The sequence below is a fragment of the Solanum lycopersicum genome, chromosome 6, assembly GCF_036512215.1.
Source record: "Solanum lycopersicum chromosome 6, SLM_r2.1".
NCBI classification, from domain to species: domain Eukaryota; kingdom Viridiplantae; phylum Streptophyta; class Magnoliopsida; order Solanales; family Solanaceae; genus Solanum; species Solanum lycopersicum.
The window spans coordinates 47,505,847-47,532,141 of record NC_090805.1 but is presented as its reverse complement, the minus strand read 5'-3'; the positions used below and the strand labels follow the sequence as shown (position 1 = coordinate 47,532,141).

Sequence of the window (26,295 nt, the reverse complement as noted above, 5' to 3'; positions counted from 1 at the left end):
AACTATAGTTTGATAACTATAATTCGTAGCTACATGTTCTATGAAGGAGAGAGGTGAGCGAGAGAGGGCAAAGAGTGAGAGAGAGGTGAATTGTATATGTATATAATTGTATATTATACATATGCATTTGTATATATAACTAGTAAGATTGGGAGAGAGAGGAGAGAGACGAGCGATAGAGGACAGAGAGTAGGAAATAGGTGAATTCTATATGTATATAAGCTAAATAATTGTATATTATACATATACATTTGTATATTCTAGCGAATTATACATGTACAAACGTGATTAATTATACAAATCAAAATCAACCCACGTAATTAATATATAACTATAGTTATGATGAGTAATTAAATAGTAAAATTTATTTCATCGCGTAATTTTTCTTATTTTTTTTATATTCTTTACCTAAACATGCATATATTTAAAACTCATTTTCCACCTTGCACCACGTGGGTACAAAATTTATTATATCTTCCCTTTTCCATTTTCTTCTCCCCCACCATTTGCAGGCGTACACGCAACCCAAAAAAATATCAAATAATCTTTATATATTTGGAAAAAAAAAACAAACAAGATCTAGTGTGTGACTTGTGTGATTTTCAATTTACTTATTAAATACTCTATATTAGTTTTAAAGATATCTCTATTTTACTTTGCTAGTTCGAGAAATGAACATTTAATACTATTCTTTCAAGTTATTTTTATCTTAGTAATACTCAGTTAAATTCAATTTATATGACTTAATAAAATTCATTTTTTCTTTCTATCCTGTTCAACAATGATAACTTGAAAATGTCAATTTTATTTTTGATAAAATGACTTACAATCATAAAAATATTTATAACTTATTTTAGATTACTAATTTTATAATTTTTTTAGTTTTAAATTTAATTTAATGAAATTATATTATATAAATTGAAAGACCAATCAAATATCTCTTATAAAAGAGAGAGGTTCCAGCTAATTAGGTGAGTGTATATATGGAATCTCCAACTACTGAAAACAGTTTTATAAACCGACAATAGCATGACCTTAGCACATGCACCCATTTGCTATACAATCAACCAATACTATAATATATGTGACCTACCCAATTATACATATACATTTATGAAAAATTCTCTATCTAAATATAAATTTTTTTCCTTCAATGAAAGTGATGTATGGACAGTATTTTACCACTAATATAATTGTGATAGTGATAACTCATAATGGTAATATATAAGTAATATTCTAATATATAGTGGTGATTAATAAAATGATCGTTATGAATGATTATTATGATAATTAATATTAATAATCGTGAATTGTGAATAAGGGAGATACATATTAATTGCGCTAAGAGCAATGAGTGGTATATATAGGTGGTAATGGTGAACGACGATGTTTAGGATGTATGAGAATTTTGTTATGAATCTCAATTATTTGGACGAATCATGAATTGGTTGTTGTGTTTGATATTGAAGTATGTTTATGTTTGGTTGTTACAATTTTCGAAAATTAAGAGAAATATTTTTTCCTTGATAAAAATAGGAAAGATAAATTTCGTAAGTAATATTCGACTTATTTGACATCTCCAAACACTCCTTCACCTTAGCTTCCATTGCCACCATCTCCACGCACATCTTTTATCGTGTTAGTCTAAATTAAAAATAAATATTTTTGAGATAATATTTTATTTTATTTAATTACAAAACACAAACACAAAAACCTTGATGAAGAAAAATGAGTGAAATTTAAAGATGTCCTTGTTAGATTCTCTTTAGCTCCAATTTTTTGGGCTCTGTCATATTCTCTGAAAAAACAAACCTATTCCAACAGAAAAGCATTATTCTTTGGAAGTGAAAAAAAAGAAAAGAAGAGAAGAGAACATTATCAATGGATAAAACTTAAACAAAATTTTTGTACTATTCTTTTAATATTATATTTAATGAATTTGTTGTCAGCAGAGCAGGACCAATTTGAATAGTTGGAATGAATCAATCATGTGATGAATGATGATTTCTTCATCTCTGGCATCAATTTTTGTTGTGTTTTCCATTATACTAATCTCATAAAAAAGACCCCATTTTGAGGACCCTTCACTTCAGATTCAGAAGCCCACTTTCAATTTGGACACTTCTCAAGTTTTCTCCCTCTCTCTCCTTATCTTCACACTTGTGACTTAACTAATCAAAAAGTTGCCTTTTTTACTTTGTACTGAGGCAATCAATGCTAACCCTGAACCCTTTTTCCTCATCTCTACTCTTTCTGTACAAGAATACATCAATATATATTTTTATGGACTACTGTACTATTTTATTACTTTGTTTTTTTTACTTAATACTAATAAATGTATAAATGCCAAACCCCCATTTTGTTCCTTCCTCTTCTTGATTCATTTTTGGGGTTTCTGGCTTTCTCTTTCTCTTGACCACTAATGGCATCAAGTTCTTGAATCAATGAAAGTTGGATGTTTTTGTTGAACTAAAGAAAGGTGCTTTGGCTGTGAATCTCAATAGGGTTATAAAGGTTTGATTTTTTTGATCTGTTTGAGTGGTTTTGTGGGATTTTCATTTTTACTGTACTTGTATGATTGAACCCTTCTTGGAGAACCATCTTTTTCCTCTTTTGAGTGAGAGTTGTTTGCTGTAATTTTTTTCTTTGTTAATCTGGAAATTGGGAGAAAGAGAGAAAGAAGCCCCTTTGCTAGATTTCCTTTGTGAAATCTTGAAAGTTCTTCAATTTGGTATCTTTTTCTGGTAATGCTAATTGAAGATTTGGGGAATGGCTACTTTGGTACCTGGTGTTCTATTGAAGCTTCTTCAGCATATGAACACAGATGTGAAAGTTGCTGGTGAGCATAGGTCATCTCTGTTGCAAGTGGTCAGCATTGTGCCTGCATTAGCAGGTGGGGAGCTTTTTCCTAACCAAGGGTTCTACCTAAAGGTATCAGATTCTTCTCATGCTACTTATGTATCTTTGCCTGATGAACATGATGATCTTATTCTTAGTGATAAGATTCAATTGGGTCAGTTCATTCATGTTGAGAGGCTTGAAGCTGCCTCACCTGTGCCTATACTTAGAGGGGTTAGGCCCGTCCCTGGACGACACCCTTGTGTTGGAACTCCCGAAGATATAGTAGCAACTCATTCTTTAGGCTTCCTAAATAACAATGGTAATCTGTCTCCTGGTTCAAAATCGCGAGACAAAACTAAGTCTCCTTCAAAAGCATTAGGTAATAGTCATGTGGCGGCGAAAGATAATAAATCTGCAGTTTCGAGATCAAATGGTGGTACCAAACAGGAAAAAGTGGAAAAAAAGAAGCCTACTTTGACTTGGTCGAAGTCCCACTTGTCAAAGTTAGCATTAAATGTAGTGGAGAAGAAGGATTCTCTAATGAGAGTAAAATCATCTTCTAGCTCAAGATCAATACCCACATCTCCTACAAGTTGTTATTCATTACCGACTTCTTTCGAGAAGTTTTCAAATGGGGTTAAGCTACAAGCAAAGGTTAAGGGCTTGGAACGTTTGGAGAAAGCAACAACTAAACCTGGAGTGGAGAAGTCTAGTTCTGTTCGTGGGGCGAGTCCAACACCGAAGAGACTGCTGGGTGGGAATCCATTGAAGAATTATCTTCAAGGACTCGAATTGGAGCCTAAGGCCCTGAGGAAGAGCTGGGAAGGGAATATGGATTTGAAGAGTAGAGAGAGTCCCAGATTGAGGGTCAACAAGCATGATTTGAAGCCTGAACCGAGGAGCACTTCTGTAAGTATTCTGTTTTCACCCTACCTTGTTATATAATGTTTCTAACTGTTGGGGTATTGGTTTAAACTGATTAAAATGTAAATCCACTTTCCCTTTTATGATTCAGGGCATAGGCTATGATTGGCTTTTAATGAAGTGAAATTTTGATCAATATTCTTGCAGGATTGTTTTCTGCAAGCAGCACGCCACCTTAAATTGTCATTTAATTATTTGATTCTTGATGCATTTAATAGATTTTGATACTCTATGTGAATTCCTTGATGGCAGGTTCCAAGAAAATCAACTAGTGAAAAATTGACTAGTAAAGAAGATAACCGGGGAATACTTGCAAAATCATCCAAAGAGGAAAATAAGGCTCATACATCCTTAAAGAAGTCCACAAATGGAGAGCCTGTTGATGCTGATAAATCAAGTAACCAGAAAATATCCAAGGGAAGAAAGCAACCTGGGGAAGTCAATAATGGCTTACAAGACTTGGTCAAAGTTGCTGTCAGTAATAGAATTTTAGCAGATGGAAATGTTGCCTGGTCTTCACTCCCATCTTCTCTCACAAAGATTGGAAAGGTTTGCCATTCTGAAGTGCTTGCATTCTTAACAGCTTGATGGCTTCTCCTGTTCACTCCTTAAATGTTATTCGTGTATATTACATCTATAACCATGTCTTACCCAGAGGTTTCTGTAGCAATTAAGACAGTTCTAACCATGTTAATGCAGTTCTTGTCATGTTTATATGCTGTGGTCTCAGAGTTATGTTTGCCTAGTATATTTCCTCTTTAGTTACAGATTTCTGAAAAGCATTTTCTGTTTTCCCATTTTTTCTAGTCACCTGATGGTCCTGTAGTTTAAAGGTTTTTTAATTTTTGAGTAGGCATGTGCAGCCATGTATTTGCTTGTGAAATCTTATCTTATTGGGCCATTAAAGTGCATTATCACACTGTTACCTTTTTCTTTTTTAAGTTTATTATCGGAGATTGAACTACTTATTTGATCTCTGAAAAATACCATTTTATGTTATAGGAAGTCATGAAGCACAGAGACGCCGCACAGGTAGCAGCCATTGAGGCTATGCAGGTGGCTTCGGCTTCTGAAAGCTTACTAAGATGTCTAAGGTAGTCCTGCTTCTTTTTTCCTTTTATTTTGGAAAGTAGAGATTTAAGGTACTTCTTTTTGAGTGCATTGTAAAGGTGAATTTTAAGCGCTGAAATCAGTTTATTTGCTTCAAGTTTAGACCCTTGAGCTAGGCAGCATGTTGTGTGTGTTGATAAGGTAATATATATCGATGTTGTGGCCTGTGGGGAGAAAACCCTGTATACAAGTTGTATAAAACCTAAAAATGGTTCTCTACCATAGACAATCTACACAATCAGGGAGCTTGTGAGTGCACCAAAAACTAATTAAAAGGGACTTCGTGGGTGCACCAAAAACTAATCAAAACGGACCTCGTGGATGCACCAAAAACTAATCAAAAGAGTTAGGTTATATCATATATGGCTCCACACGTGGCTTAATTCTGTATAATCAGTTGCCAACAAATTCGAGTTGGCACCTGGGCCTAACTCTACCCCAAAAGCTAAGCTCATGAGGGGAGGTTTGTCCAAGTCCATATAAAGACACCAATTTTTCATCCCTTTACCAATGTGGGACTTTTTTGGATGAGCTTAGCATGGGTGAAAAGCACCACTATATTCAACAATGTGGCATTTGCACCAGGAGTTAGCTGAATGGGACTATGTGCGTTAAAATCATGATCATCTTATCATCGCGATGCTGTGTTTAATTGCCTGTTATGGGTAGTGTTTGCGGGTGGTAAGCTGGACCTCAGATTGGTAACATAACAGCTTCGATTACCTATACCCTCTTGTGGACAAGAGTAGTTCACTGTCAATTTCTCATTTTACCATTTCTTGCCTAAAATACAACAAATGAACAGTTCCGTCATATACCATATAGGTGAGGGGCTAGTTGCTGAAAGGGACTGTCAGGTATCTGATTATGGTTAGACGACTACCACTGCTAATCCTCAACTTAGCTTATTTTCATCTATTCAGCAACCTTACTTTTTCGGGAATAGATTATAGCTTCTGTTCATATGCATGATTCTAGTCCTCCAGTTTAGGATATCGACTCTAAGCAGGACGGTTGACATGCAACTGGATGAGCCAGAATATATTTGCAGATAAGACTCTCCACATGCCTACTGAAAAGGTTAGGAGGATTGATTAGGTTAGGCGAACAAAATTCTGCCTTAGAACTGATTCTTTCGTAGGCTATTTTGGTTCCAGTTTTGCTGTTGGCGCCTGTTGCCCACCTAAAAAGAAAAGTTAATGTTCTGATGCTTCGGCTTCCTTCACTTTTCAGTACTCCAGCATGGTCCGGTCATGTGAAGAGGAATTGTGTGGATTTACCCGTAAGGAGGTGTTACACATTGACTATAATAGAAGTTAGGAGGGATAGAGATAGGCCGAAGAAGAACATGAGGGAGTTAATTAGATAAGGAATGGCATAACTACACAACCCTAGATAGGAAGGTATGAAGGTTTAAAATTTGGGTAGAAGAATAGGAGGTAGCCGAGGCAGGGACTAGACTCCTCTCTGCTCCTTCACATGACAGCCAGTTGAAATGTGTCTCACTGGATTTATACTCTCATATAATGAAGCCAAAATGTTTACTAGTTTGTTTGGATAGCAATATTTTCTTCTTGTTGAATGAGAAAAGTGACCACCCAAAGATCTTCCGCCGTGCAATTTTCAGTAACGTTTTCTGGTTTGATCATTGTTGCTTCAATTTCAATTTTACATGGTAAAAGTTGGAGTTAATATCTATAAAGTTCTTGATCATGCTAGCAATTGCATTTTCTTAATCAGGGTGCTTGAAATCTGACACGAATAGATTTTAGCGAAAAATGATATGAGATAAATATGATTTGATTTTCAGCCTTTGAATGTTTTTCGTCATTAGAGTAATGTCTGTTTTCTAAAGTTAGAAGGAATCCACATTGTTATGGGCTTCTTGACCGAGTCATCTTGGACCTTTTGTGATAACAATGTTGAATAGATCTTTTTCCAACCTGAATTACTGCAAAAGGTAAAAGAAAGGAAGGAAAAATGCAATCCAGCCGGCCCCATTTTCCACCTATAAATTACAGACCATACCTTTTTAATGCTACTACAGTAACTCTTTAACAAAAAGGAAGAAATATTCCCTTCTAGCAACCAATGGGCCCTTCCAGCCAATAATGTTGGTTTTCCAGCAGAAGTGCCAGAAGGGATTAAGTTTCAGCTGGATGTGGGCAGGTCAGCTTTGTGCTCCTCGATTAATTCCATGGACTACTTGCCACCCAAGCTGCACCGACTCTTCAATTTCGATGTTACACCCGTGTCGGATTTGAAGAGCCCGAGCAACATAGCTTGCCACCTCCCACCAACAAGAGGTATCAGGTAACTGATGAGTCTATCAAGGCTAACACAGATGACAAGAAACCATCTAGTGTTATCTCTTGGTTATCAACCACCTCATTGACCACTAGACCACACCCTTGAGTGCAGGTTGCTCTGCATCTTTTTGATGCTTTTGGATGAAATTCATTTACTTCATCAAGAAAAAAAAGAAAGGAATAGTTCTGTAGAATATTCTAGTTATGTTTCTAATTATTCATGGTAGACTGATTAGCAAGTTAAATCAATGTGTTGGGTTAATATCGAATAAGGATTACTTTGCTATCCTACACAAATAGTGGATCATGGTTCTTTCTTTTTTTTTTTCTTAGTTCTTTTTATGAAGATAATTTCATTAAATGGCATCAAGAAGATGAATAGCAAAAATATACAACAGAAGAGTATCTGCTTATATACAAATTTTACTGAAGAACTAAGGAGCATACATTATCCAAAAGAAAATTCAATACTAGTTACAGGGGCCTGATTGAACCAACTAAATAAATTGATCAGACATTTAGCTTTAAGAGTGTGATTAGGAGTTGAAATCCCCTCTAAGCATCTACATTTCCTCGCACTCCAGATGCACCAAAATATAGCAGCAGACATCATTTGCCAATTCTTTCGATGGATTTCCATTAGCATCCTATACCCAGCGAAGTCCAAAGACTGATAAAAATATGCTCCAAATGTCAGCTGCTGTTGTACAGTGTAGAAACAACTGTCTCACTCTCTCAGATTCCTCCTGGCACATATAGCATCTATCACTTTCTTAATGCTTCTTCGGCTAAGGTTGTCTTGAGTAAGGCAGCCATCACACATTGTTGTCTAGATGAAACCAATTACTTATATGGGGGTTTCTGATTTCCTATAAGCTTACATGTCCATTTGTCAATCAGTTCCTCGTTGGATCATAGATTTGCCATGTCCTCTTTTGATATTGTAGGTCTATCTTTGGACCCTTCCCGTTTCTAATCTGTCCTGCACCTGAGAGTTGACCATAAAATCTGATATTTTTATAAGCAATCCCTGAAGAGTCATTTAACTCCAATCCTGGATATCCCTTTTGAATTGTCCCGGCCATGAGTTATCTTGCCAGTACTGTGCCACATTGGTGTTTCTATTATTGGCTGGTAAAAATTAACTTGGATATACATCTTTCAGAATCTCCGGACCATGGTTCGGTTTTAGGGGTTATTATGAACTTTCAAACAGTGGTATCTCTACAATTTGTTTGTTCATCAGTGCATCAACTGAAGTTTTTTTTTATTACACAAATTTACAACTGCTGATTGTTCAATTTCAATTGTTCAGCACATATTCTGAGTTGAGCTCCTCGGCAAAGGAAGATAACGCACAGCCTGCTGTTGAGCAATTCTTGGCGCTGCATGCGAGTTTGAAGAATGTTCACCTTGTTGGTGATGCTTTATCCAAGACCATATCAGCTGCTGGTTCAGAATCAGATCATGAAGAAAACCCTTCTGAAGAAGCACTTAAGGCTGTATCAGAAAAACGGAAGCAAGCAACTCTATGGGTCAATGCTGCGTTGGCTACCAATCTGTCATCATTCTCAGTGTATAGCAAAAAAGCAACTTCATCTCCAATTGCCCCTTCAGCTCCCTCGCCAAGCCCAAAGACTATCGCTCTCAATCAACCTATGCTAGTCCTTGATAACTCAACCAAAAGTACTCTTGCAAAACCTCAAGCCAAACCCCGCCCGACAATGAGTTCTAAGATTCAGTCATCAGGATCTCAACGGCGCTTAGCAGATGGGATAGCTTCTAATCAAAAGCCAAAATCTCCTCCTCCAGCGGATTGGGTCAGAGGAGACGGTCTTGAAGAGGCTGTTGACTTAGCCGAGATGTTACGAGTAGCGTCCCAAGACTGGTTCTTAGGATTTGTAGAAAGGTTCTTGGATGCTGATGTTGATGCCTCAGCTTTATCAGATAATGGTCAAATAGCCGGCATGTTATCCCAGCTGAAGAGTGTGAACGACTGGTTAGATGAGATCTCCTCTAGCAAGGATGATGAAAGTCCCCAAATTGCTTCTGAGACCATCGATAGGATAAGAAAAAAGATCTATGAATATCTTCTCACTCATGTGGAGTCTGCTGCAGCAGCTCTTGGTGGTGGCAGTGGCGGTAGCTCACAAGTGCCACCTACAATAGAAACCAAAACGAGAAAATGAGTTCTATTGCATAATGCATACTACTAGCAACTCACCTTTCATATTTGAAGCATGCTCCAATAGTCCTTCAACCGCCAAGTGGTTAAAAGAGCTGAAAGTTTTAGGATGTGTATAGATTCTAAAATTGGTCGAGGTAGAGTAGTTTAGTATATATATTGTGCAGACAGGGAGTTACATGAAGTTCAAGATTTCCTTTTTTCTTTACCTGGAAACTTTTTCTCATAAATTATGACTAGCTCAAAGTCGTGAGTATATACTTATGTGAGTTCTGGAGAAAAGGGAACATGTCCTTTCTCCTTACCTTGAACGAGTAACAATGAACTTGTTACTGAAATTAACCTTATAGTTTGATTGATGACGTTATGCATCTCAGTGTTATCATTTGAAGTAGGAAGTTGTGGACTTGTTGGAACTTCAAGGTTTTCAAGTTTCTTTCACAATCTTGCTAGGAATGACGGAGTGAGCTGTCCAAGCTTGGGTGGACAGAGTTGCCTGGTACTTGTGCTAGTTGGAGGTAGCAATTTGGCGTGTGACTTCTTAGCTTGCTCGAGTTTGAAGTGTAATAATTATTGTAGTACCAGTAAAAGATTAGCTTCAGATCATGTCCCATGTACTTATTTTTCTAATAACAAAAACCATATTACAACTGAGACAAGGAGTAGCAGATGACATTAAAATGATCATACAGTAAAGATAAGATTGAGAAGTTCTTATTGGCATCCCAGTGGTAGACAAATATAACATATGTAGCTCTATGTAAAGGACTAATCTTGGAAATTGCAGGATAATCGTGGCGGTCCAAAGCACATCTTGTTAAACTCAGGTGGATGAGTGACTGCAAGATTGTTCAATAGGAACTGGAGGGTCTGAGAAAGAGCCATTGAGAATTGATTTGGCTAACCAGACATTTGCAGCATCTGTGTAATGTACTCCATCCCAGCTAATGTACTTTGTGGGATCACTACATGCCTTCCCATGCTCTGTGCCATTCACTATAGCTGTCTGACCACATGCAACTTCAGAACCATTATTGTACCATCCACAGCAGAATTTCAATGGGTCTCCAAAACCTGTTTGCCCATAAAAAACAAAGCATAGTTGACCATATTAGTTTAAGTTCTATGTGCTGATAGTTCAAAAGATATTATATAATCAGCTCACTCATAAGGTAGCTCAAGGTAAATCTCTATGATAACATTCATAATTGTTAACCTGATAAAAATAGTTACAAACTGGTATAATAGGTTATAAATAAAACACATTGATTGTGTAAACAGAACTTTCTATAAGTCCCAAGTTCGACCAGTTGAATCAATCATTGATGCTTGCATCAAGGTAGATTGCCTACAGTTAGGGTACGTGCCCTTTCCCAGGCTCTAAATGAATAGGGATGCTTTGACTGCAGCAGGCTGCTCCTATAACTGTAACTTCTAGGAGGAAATCAGCATAGGTTACAGTTTTGTTCATTCATTCAAAGAGTAGTGGGGTTTATTAACAAAGCAATAGAAATTACCTTGTTCCTTCGCAGAGCTAATTAGTTGATACTTAGCTGAATAAATGTCAACATAAGTAAATGCAGCACCAGGAAGCTCTGCTCTTAAGTGTAATATCCTGTCCTTGAGTTGCTCGTTAAACTCACGAGCCACCTTGTTTTCGTTCTCTATGCACCCAATGCCATCCAATCCCTGAGGCTTCAATGGATAATCTATCACACTGTAGGGCAAACAGCCAATGGGACCTGTATTGTGGATCCAGAAATTCACAGCCCCTTCATAGTAAAGTTGCTGCACAAATCATGTATATACACAAACATTAGTAAGAAAAAGAAAAAAGAGATTCAATAATCAAAAGTTAGTATTTGTCTCCCAAATGTGTAGCATCTAAGCCAAATCCCAAGTAGAAAAAACACGAGAGATGTTAGGTATATAAGAAAGCAAGCCTTATGCCTTAGTAACGCGTGTTAAGGATATGGTGGACACTGGACAGTAGGCTCAAAACCATATATAATGAAGGATGGTCAGTTAAACACCCTTTGTGAGAAATTTATACTATGTGTATGAGCTCTACGAAAAAAAAGAAAGAAAGAACATACATGAATTGCTTGAGTAAAATTGTCTATGATTAGAGGAATGGATGCTCTGACTTGTGCTTCATGGGTATATTGAAAACCATAAGAAAGGTCATTCTGTCCAATGTCAAATGTGTACAGTGCCTTTGAAAAATCTTGTGGATTTGCAATGTTGACTTTTGAAGAAGACCATTTTGATTTATTTGGAACTGCATCAATAATGTCAATAACATAAACACTCATACAATGTAGATATTAGTAGAAAATTAAGACAATGAGAAGTTAAAACTCACTTGATAAATCAGAGAGCAACATAGTCCTTTTTTTGAATTGTAAAAACTGAGAAATTTGAACCTCAAGGCTAAAAGGACTATAACCACCAGGAAGTATAGATGAACCAGCTGTTGCAAAATTTGCACCATTTCTAAAATTTGCCATTACTGAATCTAAATATGGACTCAAGTACTGTAACTCCAACCTGTCAGCTACAACACCATGAAAAAAAAAAATTAACAACTTGAACTCGTGATCTCCTGATCAAACACGAATAAGTTTTACCTATGAGGTCTATGATTAGACGACCATCGCACATTCTGCCCATGGGACTGCCAAAGAAAGTTAGTCCATTCGGTGGAGGCACTTGACGGAATGCTGCTGATTTTCCACCGGTATCCGAATTCGAGTCACCAAAATTATATATTGCTGGAAACACACACTTGTTACTAATTTCTCCATAAACTAATCCCAAGTATAATAGTAATGCTAACAATGTTAATACTAATTTCTCCATTGTGTAGTTGGTTGGTTTTTGAATTTTGTAACAAACTCCTTTTATCTTCAAGTTTATATAAGATAATTTGCTTGCTTGATTAGATAATGTCTAGGCTCCTTGTATCATTTGAAGATGAATTCTTGCATCTCTTGACAGACATGCATCATATTTATAACCATAACTATCAAACTATTAATACGTATGGCCTTAAAAAAGGCATTTTGAACTATATGCAAGTAACGTTTTATATTTATTAAGAGTTTTCTTTTGTTGAATTACGATAATTAAACGTATATATAACTCTTCATATATGAGATTATCCAGTCAAGATTTTGTCGTTAATAATTCCATGAATCCCATTAAATATGTAATTAATGATTCTCAAATGTGATGAACTATGTATTTATTCACAAGGATGTTAGTAGACCCTTTTTTCAGGTTTGTTATTAGATAAAGATTTTGTAATCTGAAATATGCAGTAGTTAATATATTACAACAACAATAGAGAAGGAAATGAAAAGCTGCATTTTTCCTTGTCAAGTTTTAGTTACAAACTTTACAGAACTCATTTCATACAGAAGCTTTTTTGGCAATATATTCTCAATTCATAAAACTGTTTCTTGTGACTCTCAAGGAGTGAACATTATGCCTAAGCAAATGTACTCAGTGACTAACTAATAACTCTTTTACCATATCGATTTATTCTGCTATCGACGGTTCTTTCTCTGGTTCAACCTCCAAGGGCTCTAACTTCTCTGTTTTACCATCTTCCTTTGGAATAATAAGTCCATAACCCCCTTCTTTTCGTCTGTAAACGATGTTAATCTCACCTGCAACAAGCATAAAATCATTAACAAAATACCTTGAAGCATTTAGAAAACTGTTTATGATGTTGTAAGGATGTTTCTCAGTACCAGTTTCCTCATTCCGGAAACCATAGAAGTCATGGTCGACATTTTCCAGCTGTTCAATTGCTTCATTGACACTTAAAGGTGGCATGTCAAAGGACTTCTTACGAACAACCTGAAATAAAATATGAACGGAAGTGAATTTGAGAACAGAATTCTGGAAACATTAGGCAAAATACCCAGTAAATCTAAATCTAAGACATTATAAACCATTAAAATGGTTGTTTATACTCATTTAGCGAATGTAGCAAATCTTGACGATCAGATCATTACATTTCAAGCTAGGATTTCGAGGGTGATGTCTAATAATGACTTGGTGCATCATTTAGTATTCAGCAGAACAGGCAGTAAAAAGCATAAAAGGGAAGAGTCGAAAGTGATCTACAGTTCTACATCCACCCGACAGACAAGATTTTGTTCACTTAAAAGTGACAAAGCACGTTTCGTTGCTTGGGGAGATTGACAAAGCATGCTGTGAAACAACCGAGGCATTTATATCAAGAAGAGATTATGAATATCTGGCTACAGCATAGACTGCTCGGTTTGAGTTGAATAAAGACACAGGCATTTGATAGGCAGTGAGGGGATTTGGAATGGTAGAAACAGAAAGGACAAGTGTGTTCCATACAAAAAAAAGACAACCTTATTCTGGAATGGATATTACACCTGTAATTTAAATTAACACTGTAACTGTAAAGATGAGCCTAATGTACATGCCTCAGTATTTGGCAAATACAACAAATGAAGAAGGGGAGTTCCAGGAGAAAATGGGCAGGGGCATCTGCTATCACATAACTTAAGATCAGAAATCAGGATGTTTTAAGGCATACGCCAACCCTGTTCATACCTATGTTGCTCGGACTCTTCAATAATGTCAAGGGGTGCGTGTCGGATTTGCCAAAAGTAGTGAATTTTTGGAGAACCTGAGACGGGTGCGGCATTGAAAGTGAAGAGTCCGCGCAACTTAGGTTCATACTGCTATAAAGGTCACCAGATCTTCGTTCCTAAATGGTATTTCAAATGCTTTCTAGGTGAACCATTATAACGTAAAATTTCGAAGTTTTTCCCTTTAAAGCGAAACATACCATACCTCCACAACAGCTAACAGTTATCTCCGTTCAAGATACTTGCTAATTCAAGGACTGGAATAAAATTTAAAAACTGACACAGGAAATGAAGTCTAATATTTTATCAAGATCCTAGATTACGATACCCAAATATTGTTCCACCCATCAATTCTAATTCTACTCTGATCCACCATAAACATCAAACAAAAAGATGATAACCATCTTATTTATCATCGCATAATCACATAGTCTTGTTCCTGGTCTCTTACTACTTCTCTTCTGTAATACTCTAAACATATTATGGAAGAATAATAGAACCGGAGTATGGCATCCAACGTCAAAAATGGAATACACATTAGCAAAACTCATTCAGATATTCTACTCAGTTAAAAAATATTAATTGGGCAAAATATCAATTGCCAGCACCAGTAAAGCCCTTTAGTCACAGTGAAAAACATGTATCCTCGCTGTTGCTAGGAATTCAGTCAAGTCTAAGCTAAAAGGCCATGCAAACTTGTAGTAACCAACAAAATTGAGTGCAAGAAGAATATTTGGCAAAACATATAAGTTCAGAGACAACCTCAGTAACAAAGCCATCACTCTTGTCATCTTCAACTTCTTCCTCTTGGGAAAGTGTTTCAAGATCCTCTTGAACTAACAGCGCCTCTGGGTCCCTGACTTTCAGCCTATCGAAGCCCTTCATGTGGCGACCACGGTCTGAATCCTTCTCCTTAATTTTCCGCAACTTTCTCTGTATAATTGATGATACCATATCTATACTTCCATAAATTGACTCACCGTCTTCCTCTGCACGAATCACTCCATGCTTTTTCGTAAATAGAGTAACCTATAGTTCAGGAATGTCAGTCAAGTAAATTTTGAATGATAAAAATAATAACAAAAACCTAATGTAATGAATTTTCAAGTTTTGGTGCACACTTCACATCTTCGAATTTTTGGGCCTTTTCCAAGCTCTCCACCTCGAACAGACAGCCTAACATCCACTTCCCTGGCTAGATGGCTGTGCTTTTGAACTGCCTTACCCAACTTCTCTTCCACATAGTCCTTTACAGCAGGTGTTAACTGTAGTTGCACCACGACAATAAGTCACCACCATGAACACTTTAAAAGCAAAAAAAATAAATTCCATTTGAGAAATCAATCTGCTAAGACTTGTTGTTTCATTGTGAACTAGCTATTGAAATGGTTAAAGTCCAACAAGCTAATTTTTTTGATGTCAATTCATACGTATTTTTTCTACAACAGCTACAACACAATCGCAATAAGTTTGCTCAGCTATATGAATCCTCATTGACCATGTCCCTTCATTTAAGATCATCTCAAACTAACATTAAGCAAAACAAAATTAGAAATGACTCAATGAGTAATAAAGATACTAGAAGCTCTCTATATTTTCTTCTCTGACAAATTAGAGAACCAATAGAAACACAGAACATGACTAAACTATAAATCCAACTAATTGCTATCACATTAACAGATTTTTCTTTCATTGTGCCCTATTTTTCACTGAAATGGTAGATCCCATCAAAATTAGATTTTGATACAGAGACATAAGATGCTAAAAGGTACTATTAAGTACGCAGATCTTAGTCCTACTTTTTCAGGACACACAGGTTGTTTCTGATAGACCTTATAGCACCTGAGCAGTCATTTGATAGAGGAGTATATTCAAAATCAATTAACTATTTTTCAGAAAACCCAAGTTCCTATGAAGTACACTTTAGCAGATATAAGCAAAAAATGCAGGGAAATAATAATATTGTAAGGCCTAAGGAGTGTGACCTCAAGATTTTTCCCTTGAAGAATGAGTTTAACAGAAGAAAGTGGACCATCCCAAGACATCCGGACCCCAAAGGATTTTGTCACCCTATTCCTGACAGGAACATTAATTTCATTCATCTTGAAAGCTGAATTTAAAAATCGTGAATTGGTAGATGACAATGTCAGTGACAAAGCTGGAGAAGCAGTAGCGGGACAAGAAGAAGAATAGGATGAGGAACCATTTGGGTAGCTATGGAGAGAGTGAAAAGTTGTTCCCACGGAAGGGGAAAGGGAAAGAGTCGCCATTGTTGTATATTGCAGGAACAGTAGTAACTGGAGATTTTTGAGTCAATTTATCGATTTAAGGAGTAAAACACTTCAAATGGGTTGATGAATTTTGTGGGTTCTTGATAAAGATTGGAACTTTGTAGGAGAATCACAGTTGCTTTGTTGCTCGGTACAGTAGTGTGGGACTGATGAAGAAGAAGAAGAAATGCGTTATCCAAAATGAGATGATGGTTGACACGTGACCTTTGCATAATTTGCAAGAATGGTCCCCGAATTTGTAGTCAAATTTCATTTCTCATATATATCTAAGCTGACGTGTGATCACGAGATATGGAAATGGATAATATTCATGCCCATTTAGGAGGGCCCAGCCCATCCTTGATTTTTTCATTTTATTTTTTTTTGAATATTGTTTAATTTTGAAGAAATATCTACTAATAATAAAAATGGAGGCAATTTAGTAAATAATATCTTGTATTTATTAATTATTTTTTAATGGATATGGAAATAAAGCTAAAACATATTTATTTTGGGACCAATAGAATATATATAATAACCAAAAATAAAGGTGAGATGAAGCAAGTATACAAATATAGTATGTACGTATACATACATAAATAGAAAGGGAGGGAATACCTATCGGTTGGTCTAAAGGTATTCAAATACAAACCTTTGGTTTAATCGAGTAACTTTCACATATATATAAAATTATATTTGTATGTTCTAGTTATAGTTTGCATAATTGTGTTCCATAACAAACATAAATAGGTATATTTTGTTATATATATACAAAAGAAAAATAGTTGTTTAATTTCGCTATACATATATAAAAGAAAGTAGTTGTATAATCTGCTTTGGTATACATATACAGAAGATCAATTGTATAATATATTTTTGTATAAAGCGAGAAAAGGAGAAATACAAGAAAATTGGGTAGGGAAAGATCGTAATTCTATAATCATAAGTGTATAGGACGAAAATATATGCATTTTTATATGTATATCTAAATTTTCTCTAGTTTTATACACGCAAACACAATATATTCATTTGTGTTTGTATAAAGTGAGAGAGACGAGTGAGCAAGCAAGATCTGAAAAAGGGAAACGAAAATATATGTATATTTACAAGTTTCTCTCGCTTTATATAAATACAAAACATATTTTATACTTTTACGTTTGTATAAAAGCGAGAGAGGCGAGGGAGACAATGAGAGTGACGAGCGAGATTTGCTACGGGATACAATTAAATCAAACTATGGTTATAACATTTAATTTGAATTAATAATTTGCTATTGTATGTAATTTTTTCATCTTTTTAACATAGAATACTCTCAAGAGCCCAAACAAGGCCCATAAAATCCATATGAATAAACATCCCAGTAACTTTTCTCGTTTGGTTTGATGGACTGCTTTTAAGGGCCCAAACATGAATGATCATATATAGTTTGGTTACTCATAAAATTCTTATTAACAATATAATTTTTTTAAAGTCTGAAATATATTCAAACTTTTGATCGAATTTGCTGTAATAGTATCAAACTTTGAAAATATTTTTTACCCCTTATACCATTTAATAGTAAATTTTAAAGGTATATGTATATCTTCATAGACAACATAAATATTACATCATTATAAATAATAATATCTCCACGTGGACACATATACACCTTTAAAATACACAATTATCTAGTGAGGAGGTAAAGATCCTTCATAAAGTATCATAACAATAATTTCGATCAAAATTAAATGCATTTTTCAAACCTGTTCTATTCTTTTTAATACTATCTCTAATCGATCATGGCTGGTCACTTTGTATACATTTTATATTTCTCCTCAATACTGATTATAAAAGTTAATGACACGTGGAGTAGTTAGCTTATATTGCATGACTCTAATATGCATAATACATGAACATAATCGTTAATTTGATGATAGGTGATAACTTTAATTTTTAATTTTAAGTATGTATAAGTAGACATTAAAATTGAAGAAATAGACACATTCATCCTACATGGCGCCTTACATTGTGATTTTATGTCTTACGTGGCGTCCTACGTGTATTATACCATGTACGACACGCATAATTACTTGTTCAATTTATATAAATTTAAATACCTACTTGTATATATTTTAAAATTAGAGAACATTATTATTCGTTAAAATTAAATTAAAAAATCATATTTATATAATATGTCATTATAATACGTGTCAATATTGGATTAGTACTTCAAAGAACTTAAACTGCACGCAAATATTATGCAACTGAATTTGTCATACGAAGAACTTAATCATATTATAGATTATAAATATATCTATTCCTTCCAAATGTTTACACCTAATCAATCATTTTAAATTGAGTTAACTAAGAATCAAAAAGTATGAATAGACCAAAATAAAATTATTAAAGATAAATATCTTACATAGATAGGTTGAGTGTAAATATCTCGTGCTAGGTTTGTTTGTATCAATGACAAGGTTACATGTATTAAAAGCTTTAATTGATATGCCTTATCGTTGAAAATTACACTATCTAATTAAAATTAAAAAAATATATATTTCAGTTCCTATTATGTTTTCTTCATAGATTTTTTTAAAAATATTTTAAAGTATTTTAATAAAAATTTTGACATCACCAATTACGAAGTTAATATCGATAAGATAAACGTCATCTAGCATGCGTCATTTACATGACGACGCCAAACTCTTTATATCAATGGACCTACAAATTGTCATCTCGTTTTCTGTACTAATATATTCTCTCCATGCATTTCGTTCGTAATTAAAGTTATTCAGCAACTTAATTATGAAAGAATTTATATAATATTATATGTAAATATATATTAGTTATACGGAGATTTGATATTTATCGTATAGTTATTCCATCTTCAAACATGTATAAATTTTAAGTAGATTCTCTCATAATTTATATATACTCATGTATTAGTTATGTGGTTGTCCAGTTTTACACATGAAATTTATCTTGTAATTACTAATCAAACGTTCATAATATGACACTCACATAAAATTATAATTTGCATAAATCTTCTCTAAATTAACTATCAAACGACTTGTTAATATTCATCTGGCCTATATTGCATGTTTTTCTTTTCATATTTTATGAATCTGTATATAAAGAATTTAATTCATTTTTTTAGTAAGATTAAAAAGATATCTCTTCCTATATTCATACTTAATTGTTATACAAAATCGTTTGCTCGAAAAAATTCATCAAATTATAATTTTTTCTTCTTTGAGACCATGATGAATGACGTTGTGTTATAATTAAGTGTAGTCACTTAGCTCATGTCCATCGCGAGCAATAACAAAGTCAGAAATATTTTAATAAATACTTCTAATTTGATATATGTTATATAACAAATAATTTTTTATTCATATAAATACTTCATATTATTTTGGCCTAAGTCATTTCGAGTCACTCAAAGTTGTCCGCATAATTCATTTAGATACTCAACTAATTCTTGTGCCGATTGAACACTTTATTTGTTCAAAAGTCATTTCTATTAGACACAAAATGCTGACATGGCAAAAAATGTGTAATTCACTTTCCTTGAGCGCGTTAATTTATTAAAAATAATATTTTTCTATTTTTTCTCTTAATTTATACCCCTAAGTTAATTTTTTTAAAAAAAATTAACAAAAAAGAAGAAGAACAGTTGTATTCTTCTTCTTCCCTATTTCTATCAACCCCACCACCTCACCCCAACCCCCATACCCATACACCAGTGGTTATCTTCTTCCCCCATCATTCTAATGATTTCAAAATTCTTAGTATCAGTGGTTATCTTCTTCCCCCACCATTCTAATGGTTTCAAAATTCTTAGTGTTTTGTTTCATTTATAATTTTTCGAATAGATTCTTTTCCCCATTTTTCTCTACCTAAAAAACGAGATGAAGTAAAAAGTTATAATTAATAAAAAAGCTGATGAAAAAAAATTGTCGGATTAAAGATGGAACTGTACAGGGAAGGGGGGGGCGCCATTAATGGAGTTAGAGGAAATGTAAGTTTTGTTCCAGTTGAAGGCAGGAAAGTGGGTGTTTAGGTTTTACTTTTTTTTTTCATTTGTTTTACTTTAAAATAATTTTTATTTTTTTTTACTTTATAATATAATGTTTAAATAATTTTTTGGATTAAAAAATAACACATGTCATTATTTGATTGGTCAAATTGACATGTCAGCGCGAGTGTATTTCACACATTCTCTATTTTTTGTTTATTCTCGAAAAAATGTTCAAATGGTTCAAATTCAAAATGGTTGAAGTGTTCAATAGATAGTACGTCTAGTTAAGGTGTCTAAATGAATAATTGGGACAAATTTAAGTGACCGCATATGATTTTGGCCTACTATTTTTATACGCACTACGTATAATATAATTTTATGACGAATAATATAATATTCAACTAGGTGTACGATGACATTGAAAAGTGGAAGCCACCAAATATATAAATAAAATCTCGTCCTTTAATTATTGTTCGTTATATCGATGGAAAATATCTTTGTTTAACCCTACATGTATGAAAAGATCTCTAGCACTGATTCAACAGTGAACTTTTTTCTTTTACCAAAATTAAAATTGGATTTCCTAGGTCACTCATATCCTCTTCTTTGGATATGCAAACAAACATGTCTACATTGACCAAGTTAAAATTTCAAATTCAATTTTTAAAATTTAATAAAATTTGAATTTATATAACAATTAATATATATTCAATAGACAAAAATAAATATAACTTTACACTAAAATTATTAAGTTGGAACGAGTGGATAATTCTAACTCCGTTCCTGTCTCTATCTACTTAATAATTAATTATAGTTCTAGAAAACGTGTTATTGATATGCAGTACTAGAGAATAGAAAGAAACATAGTCATAAAATGGGGCAAGCTATTCATAGTAGTGTGAATTATTTATCGTTGAATAAGAAGGAAACTGACGATTGGAATAGGTCCAACGTAATGCAGTTGACTGACTTGTCTACAACAAGTGTTGATGAAGAAGGAAACTGAGGATTGGAACATGTCGAAGACTAGTGAGTTACAACACTTGCTGTAGATAAGTCAGTCAACTACATTGCGTTGGACCTGTTCCAATCGTCAGTTTCCTTCTTCTTCAACATTTATGACCGTTTTGATCTTTTCAATCATTTCATTTTATTTGTTCTCGTTTAAAAATAATAAAGTTTTTTAGTAACTTTTTAGTTTCAATACATTTGAAATTGTAAAATTAAAAAATATTCTAATAAGTTTAACATGATTTGAATTTATAAGTATTAGTCATATAAAAACAAATAATTTTTTCACTTTTTGCACATCATCAATTCAATTATAGGTATCAAAATGAGTTATAATGCAGTGGTCACGAGATTATTTCACCTTTAAATAGAATTTTTAAATTTTAATTATAAATATATATATTCTAAATAAATTCTGCAATACGCGATTCAAATTCAATCTATATTTTAATATTTTAATATTGACTTACATTAAAAAAAAAAATACAGGTGACTTGCTAGTGGAAGGTGCACCGTCTTTATCAGCTGCGGAGACTTCCGTCAATTTCTTGACTTGTTACATGTTGACTTATGAACTCATCAATTATCTATTGCTAAATTCCATCAAATTTAACTACTGCTAAATATGATATATATATCTGATACTTTTCCATATATGAAATTCAAATTACATGTTTCAAACTTTCAACAGTTTAGTTCTTTAAAATGTAAAACTTATTTTGTTATATTTAAATTATTATAAGATATAAAAGTGATATCTTTTATTTTAAAAATAGAAGTATAGTACAAAATTGAGTGCCTTTTGCCCAACTAGTTTTAATGGGTTTTCGAATTTTATCTATTGTTTGGTCATAAATTTGTTATATTTTTTTTTTTGAAATTTAAAATTCAAAATGCTGTTTTACAATTTCCACATCGATAAATTAAATAGAAAAAAATATTGTTGGGCTGTTGTTACTGTGTAATTAGGTTATTAATGAATTAATAAAAGAAAATTATTGGATTATTGGTTCGATATCGAATTTTACTATTGGGTTATTGGATAAATCGATAATCCAATAAGATAGTAATAATTTATTATATTACCCTCCCTAATAATTTAATATATAAGTAGACACTTCAACTATATCAAATTATTAATAATCTATCTACTTCACACTATACCGCTTTACTTGCTTTTATTGTTTACTAAAAACCTAAGAACTACCGTAAGGTTTCACAATTGTAACTTTTACTTTTAGTTTTAGTCTTGTTGGACTAGTTGATTTTAATTTTAGTTTGTAATTGTAGGTTGTAGCATTTGCAAGTTTGTAAAGGTCCGTACTATGTTGTTGGCGGTGACGTGTAATTATAACCTTCGTACTATATTTAGCTTAGTAAGAAGTCATATAATATTTTACAAATATTTTCTTATTGGGTAAACCGAGAATCGAACCGATAACTATCAAAAATCTATAAACTGAAAACCGATAAATAATATCTTATTGATTTGTTATCGGATTAGCTTATTTAAAAACCAAAAATCAATATACATAAGATCGAATCGAACCTACCGATGCACACTCCTACTCTAAATTACCCGAAATTCCAAAATAATTATAATTTTCAATTATCATTTTTAACTTAAAATCAAATAATTATCAACGCTATTTAAAATAATGGCACATCCAAACAACGGAATTGTTTTTGTTACCGTCTTCGATTTTTAACGCGATCGACATGTGTAAAGAATTTAACCCACCACTTAAAAGAAATGGTGTGGAGCCAAGTCCGGTTTTCATTATGTGTTAAGCCCCAAATTACGTCCGAAACACGTTGGCAGTCTCACGTATATTTTACGTAGTTAATGTGACGTTTATTTTACGCGTCACGTTTATTTTACCGTCCTATCCAGTACTAATTTAATCAAGTCAGTAAAATGTGAACCCATTAACACTAATTAACATTATCGTGATTTGGTTCACGTGAAAAAAACCAAGCCCACAATATCTAAAATATGTATATATATATTAGCTACTTTAAGCTTCAATGACATTTTAGTTCTTGTATTATTACATCTCTATTTTTGTGTTCTTAAACATGATGACAACAACAAGTGTTCTTTCTAGTGGATTCAACCACTCAACCCTCCCTCAATCTTACGTTCGACCTGAATCTCAAAGACCTTGCATGTCTGAAGTTGTTGATAGCGACGATCTTGTCCCAGTCATTGATATGTCTTGTACTGATAGGAACGTTATCGTTCATCAAATCGGTGAAGCTTGTCGTCTTTATGGGTTTTTTCAGGTTCTTTTTTCGTACATTCAATCCTTTCAGATGTGTTGTTATTCTCGTTTCAATTCATATAGCAACATTAGTGTTTTTTAATCACATTTTTTTTTCAAATGTTTAACTAGTAGTTATTTTGGATTTTTTTTATCAGGTGATAAATCACGGTGTGTCGAAGAAGGCGATGGATGAAATGTTAGGGGTAAGTCATGAATTTTTTAAGCTACCAGTTGAAGAAAAGATGAAATTGTATTCTGATGATCCATCTAAGACTATGAGATTATCAACTAGTTTTAATGTTAAGAAGGAAACTGTTCATAATTGGAGAGATTATCTTAGGCTACATTGTTATCCTTTGGACAAATATGCCCCTGAATGGCCTTCTAATCCTCCTTCTTTCAGGTAATTAATTAAATTTTTCATTATAATTAAGTATTATTAGTTCATTCATTTCTTGTTTATTTTGTTAATCCAAATTCATTTTCTATAAAATGATGACTCTATATGAAACGTGTTTATCCCGTATCTAAGTTGTTTTTTGCAAATTTTTTAGTCATATTACTAACTTGTCTATTTTTTGCTTTGTCACGTGGATATGTGTTATGTGTAATATTTTTTTTTGTCGTGTTTCTAAGTAGTCGTAATTTTAATTGTCACGTATCTAAACTGTTTAGTAGTAATCTAGGTAAATTATTTGTAATTACGCGTTTAAGTTGTTTCTGTTTAGTCAGTGTTTGTACCTGTAATTACTAATTAGGTGCGCTAATTAATTAGATTATGACAAATTTTATGTTGCTTCACAAAGAAATTAAATGACTCAAGTCTATACAATATCTTTTTTCAATTATTCATAATGGTGATGACGATTTCAATTATAAACGCCTCAGCCAACTTTTTTAAAAAAGAAATCATATACTTTCGATCAATTAATTTGTTAATATAATTAAATATATACCATATGTTTGTGAATTAAATGTATATTTAGTAAAAGATATATAAATGTATTTTGTTAAACTAGTTAATTAAAATATTTAAGGCGGTACCAGATGTTTTATGGAGTATATTATTCCAAATCTCCATGATTTTAATTTGTTTATCTCGTAAGAATAAAAATAATTCTAAAAAGTATTATTTTACTCAAGTCCTTTTCAATTATCGGTGCATCAATATCTGTGTGTCTAGTCCCTAGAGTTCAGCTGTTAATTTTATTATATTTCATGACGTCATGGCAGACATCGGCTGATGACGCAATATTTTTCGACTTTTTCTTGTTCGCTATATTAAATATTTTTATTTATTTGTTTATATATTAATAAAAATCATTTCAAATTATATTAATAAAAATGAAAGACGCGTCGATATAACCATGTGATGGTGATAGTCAGCATAAGATAAAATCATGTGATGAATAATTGATTTTCTTTGTCAGGTGCAACTCCCTAGCAGACAACTACTTTATGGAGTCTGATTTTTATTTTATTTTTCAGTTTTTTAAAAAAAACAAAAACGGTATCCTTGAAAATATTTTTATTCAAGTTAAAACTCTTTTCTTAAAAATTAAAACGATATTAGTATTACTTTTCTAGAATTGGGAACCAAAATGATTGTGTTTGTACGTCTTTCTACCTATATATACGACATATTATGACGTATGAGTTTAATTAATGTTCTCACCATTCATTTTTTTTAAGTCGATCGATTAAATCGAAATAGAAATCTAATTATTGCTCTTTGAATTATATTGTTTAGGGAAATAGTAAGCAAATATTGCATGGAAGTTAGAGAGCTTGGATATAGATTGGAAGAAGCAATATCAGAGAGCTTAGGGCTTGAGAAGGATTGTATAAAAAATGTGTTAGGTGAACAAGGACAACATATGGCTATCAATTTTTATCCTCAGTGTCCACAACCTGAATTAACTTATGGGTTACCAGCCCATACAGATCCAAATGCAATTACAATTCTTCTTCAAGATTTGCAAGTGGCTGGCCTTCAAGTTCTTAAGGATGGAAAATGGTTATCTATTAAACCTCAGCCTAATGCCTTTGTCATCAATCTTGGTGATCAATTGGAGGTAAACACGTCTTTCTCTGTTTCTGTTTCAATTTATGTGATATCAGACTTGCACATCGTCTGAAAATACAACTAATTAGATAAAAGAGTATAAACTTTTAGATGAAATAATTATTTATCGTGTGTGCAGGCGTTGAGTAATGGGAAGTATAAAAGTATATGGCATAGAGCTATTGTAAATTCAGACAAAGCAAGGATGTCTGTGGCTTCTTTTCTCTGTCCCAATGATTGTTCCATTATCAGTGCTCCAAAAACCTTAACTGAAGATGGATCTTCTGCAATTTATCGAGATTTCACTTATGCTGAATATTATGAAAAATTCTGGAGCAGGAATTTAGATCAGGAATATTGTTTAGAACTTTTTAAGAACGATGGAACCTAGTACTTGTATGAGTTTATTACTTTTGTATCGACCTAAGTGTGGTTGTCACACAATTATGTTAGGAAACAATCACTTGATATAGTTCAGATATGAAATTCGCAAAAAAAAAAATGATACTTCAAGTATGTAAAACTTTTTTTGTTCTTTTTCTCTGGCATTATCATCTTTGGAATGATATGTGGAGAGTGTGCTTCCATGATATCATGAAACTCCGAGAAAATAATCTCCTATGATCACTTACAATTTGAATAGATGAAAATGATCTTTCGAGTACCTGTTATTATT

The 26,295-nt window shown here is 33.3% G+C and overlaps 4 protein-coding genes across 4 annotated transcripts; 2 read left to right on the top strand and 2 right to left on the bottom strand.

Annotated features, from left to right (window-relative positions):
• The first annotated feature begins 1,629 nt into the window (after positions 1 to 1,629).
• LOC101257082 (uncharacterized) lies at positions 1,630 to 10,031 on the top strand. The gene is made up of 4 exons (XM_004241378.4): positions 1,630 to 3,750; positions 4,018 to 4,314; positions 4,768 to 4,859; positions 8,500 to 10,031. The coding sequence occupies exons 1-4, from the start codon at positions 2,770 to 2,772 to the stop codon at positions 9,371 to 9,373; spliced, it is 2,244 nt and encodes a 747-aa protein (XP_004241426.1). The 5' UTR covers positions 1,630 to 2,769; the 3' UTR covers positions 9,374 to 10,031.
• On the bottom strand, positions 9,925 to 12,374 carry LOC101267616 (GDSL esterase/lipase At3g27950). The gene is made up of 5 exons (XM_010324663.4): positions 12,000 to 12,374; positions 11,735 to 11,926; positions 11,466 to 11,650; positions 10,887 to 11,157; positions 9,925 to 10,443 (listed from the first exon to the last, which is right to left on the bottom strand). The coding sequence occupies exons 1-5, from the start codon at positions 12,229 to 12,231 to the stop codon at positions 10,193 to 10,195; spliced, it is 1,131 nt and encodes a 376-aa protein (XP_010322965.1). The 5' UTR covers positions 12,232 to 12,374; the 3' UTR covers positions 9,925 to 10,192.
• Positions 12,375 to 12,912: 538 nt separating this feature from the next.
• On the bottom strand, positions 12,913 to 16,276 carry LOC544268 (chloroplast-specific ribosomal protein). Its single transcript, NM_001246905.1, has 5 exons — positions 15,992 to 16,276; positions 15,128 to 15,271; positions 14,769 to 15,035; positions 13,128 to 13,236; positions 12,913 to 13,043 (listed from the first exon to the last, which is right to left on the bottom strand). Exons 1-5 carry the CDS (start codon positions 16,274 to 16,276, stop codon positions 12,913 to 12,915), a joined length of 936 nt encoding a protein of 311 aa, NP_001233834.1.
• A 6,931-nt stretch (positions 16,277 to 23,207) lies between these two features.
• LOC101257381 (2-oxoglutarate Fe(II) dependent oxygenase superfamily protein) lies at positions 23,208 to 26,283 on the top strand. Its single transcript, XM_004241379.5, has 4 exons — positions 23,208 to 23,573; positions 23,710 to 23,957; positions 25,305 to 25,629; positions 25,759 to 26,283. Exons 1-4 carry the CDS (start codon positions 23,367 to 23,369, stop codon positions 26,008 to 26,010), a joined length of 1,032 nt encoding a protein of 343 aa, XP_004241427.1. The 5' UTR covers positions 23,208 to 23,366; the 3' UTR covers positions 26,011 to 26,283.
• The last annotated feature ends 12 nt before the right edge of the window (positions 26,284 to 26,295 follow it).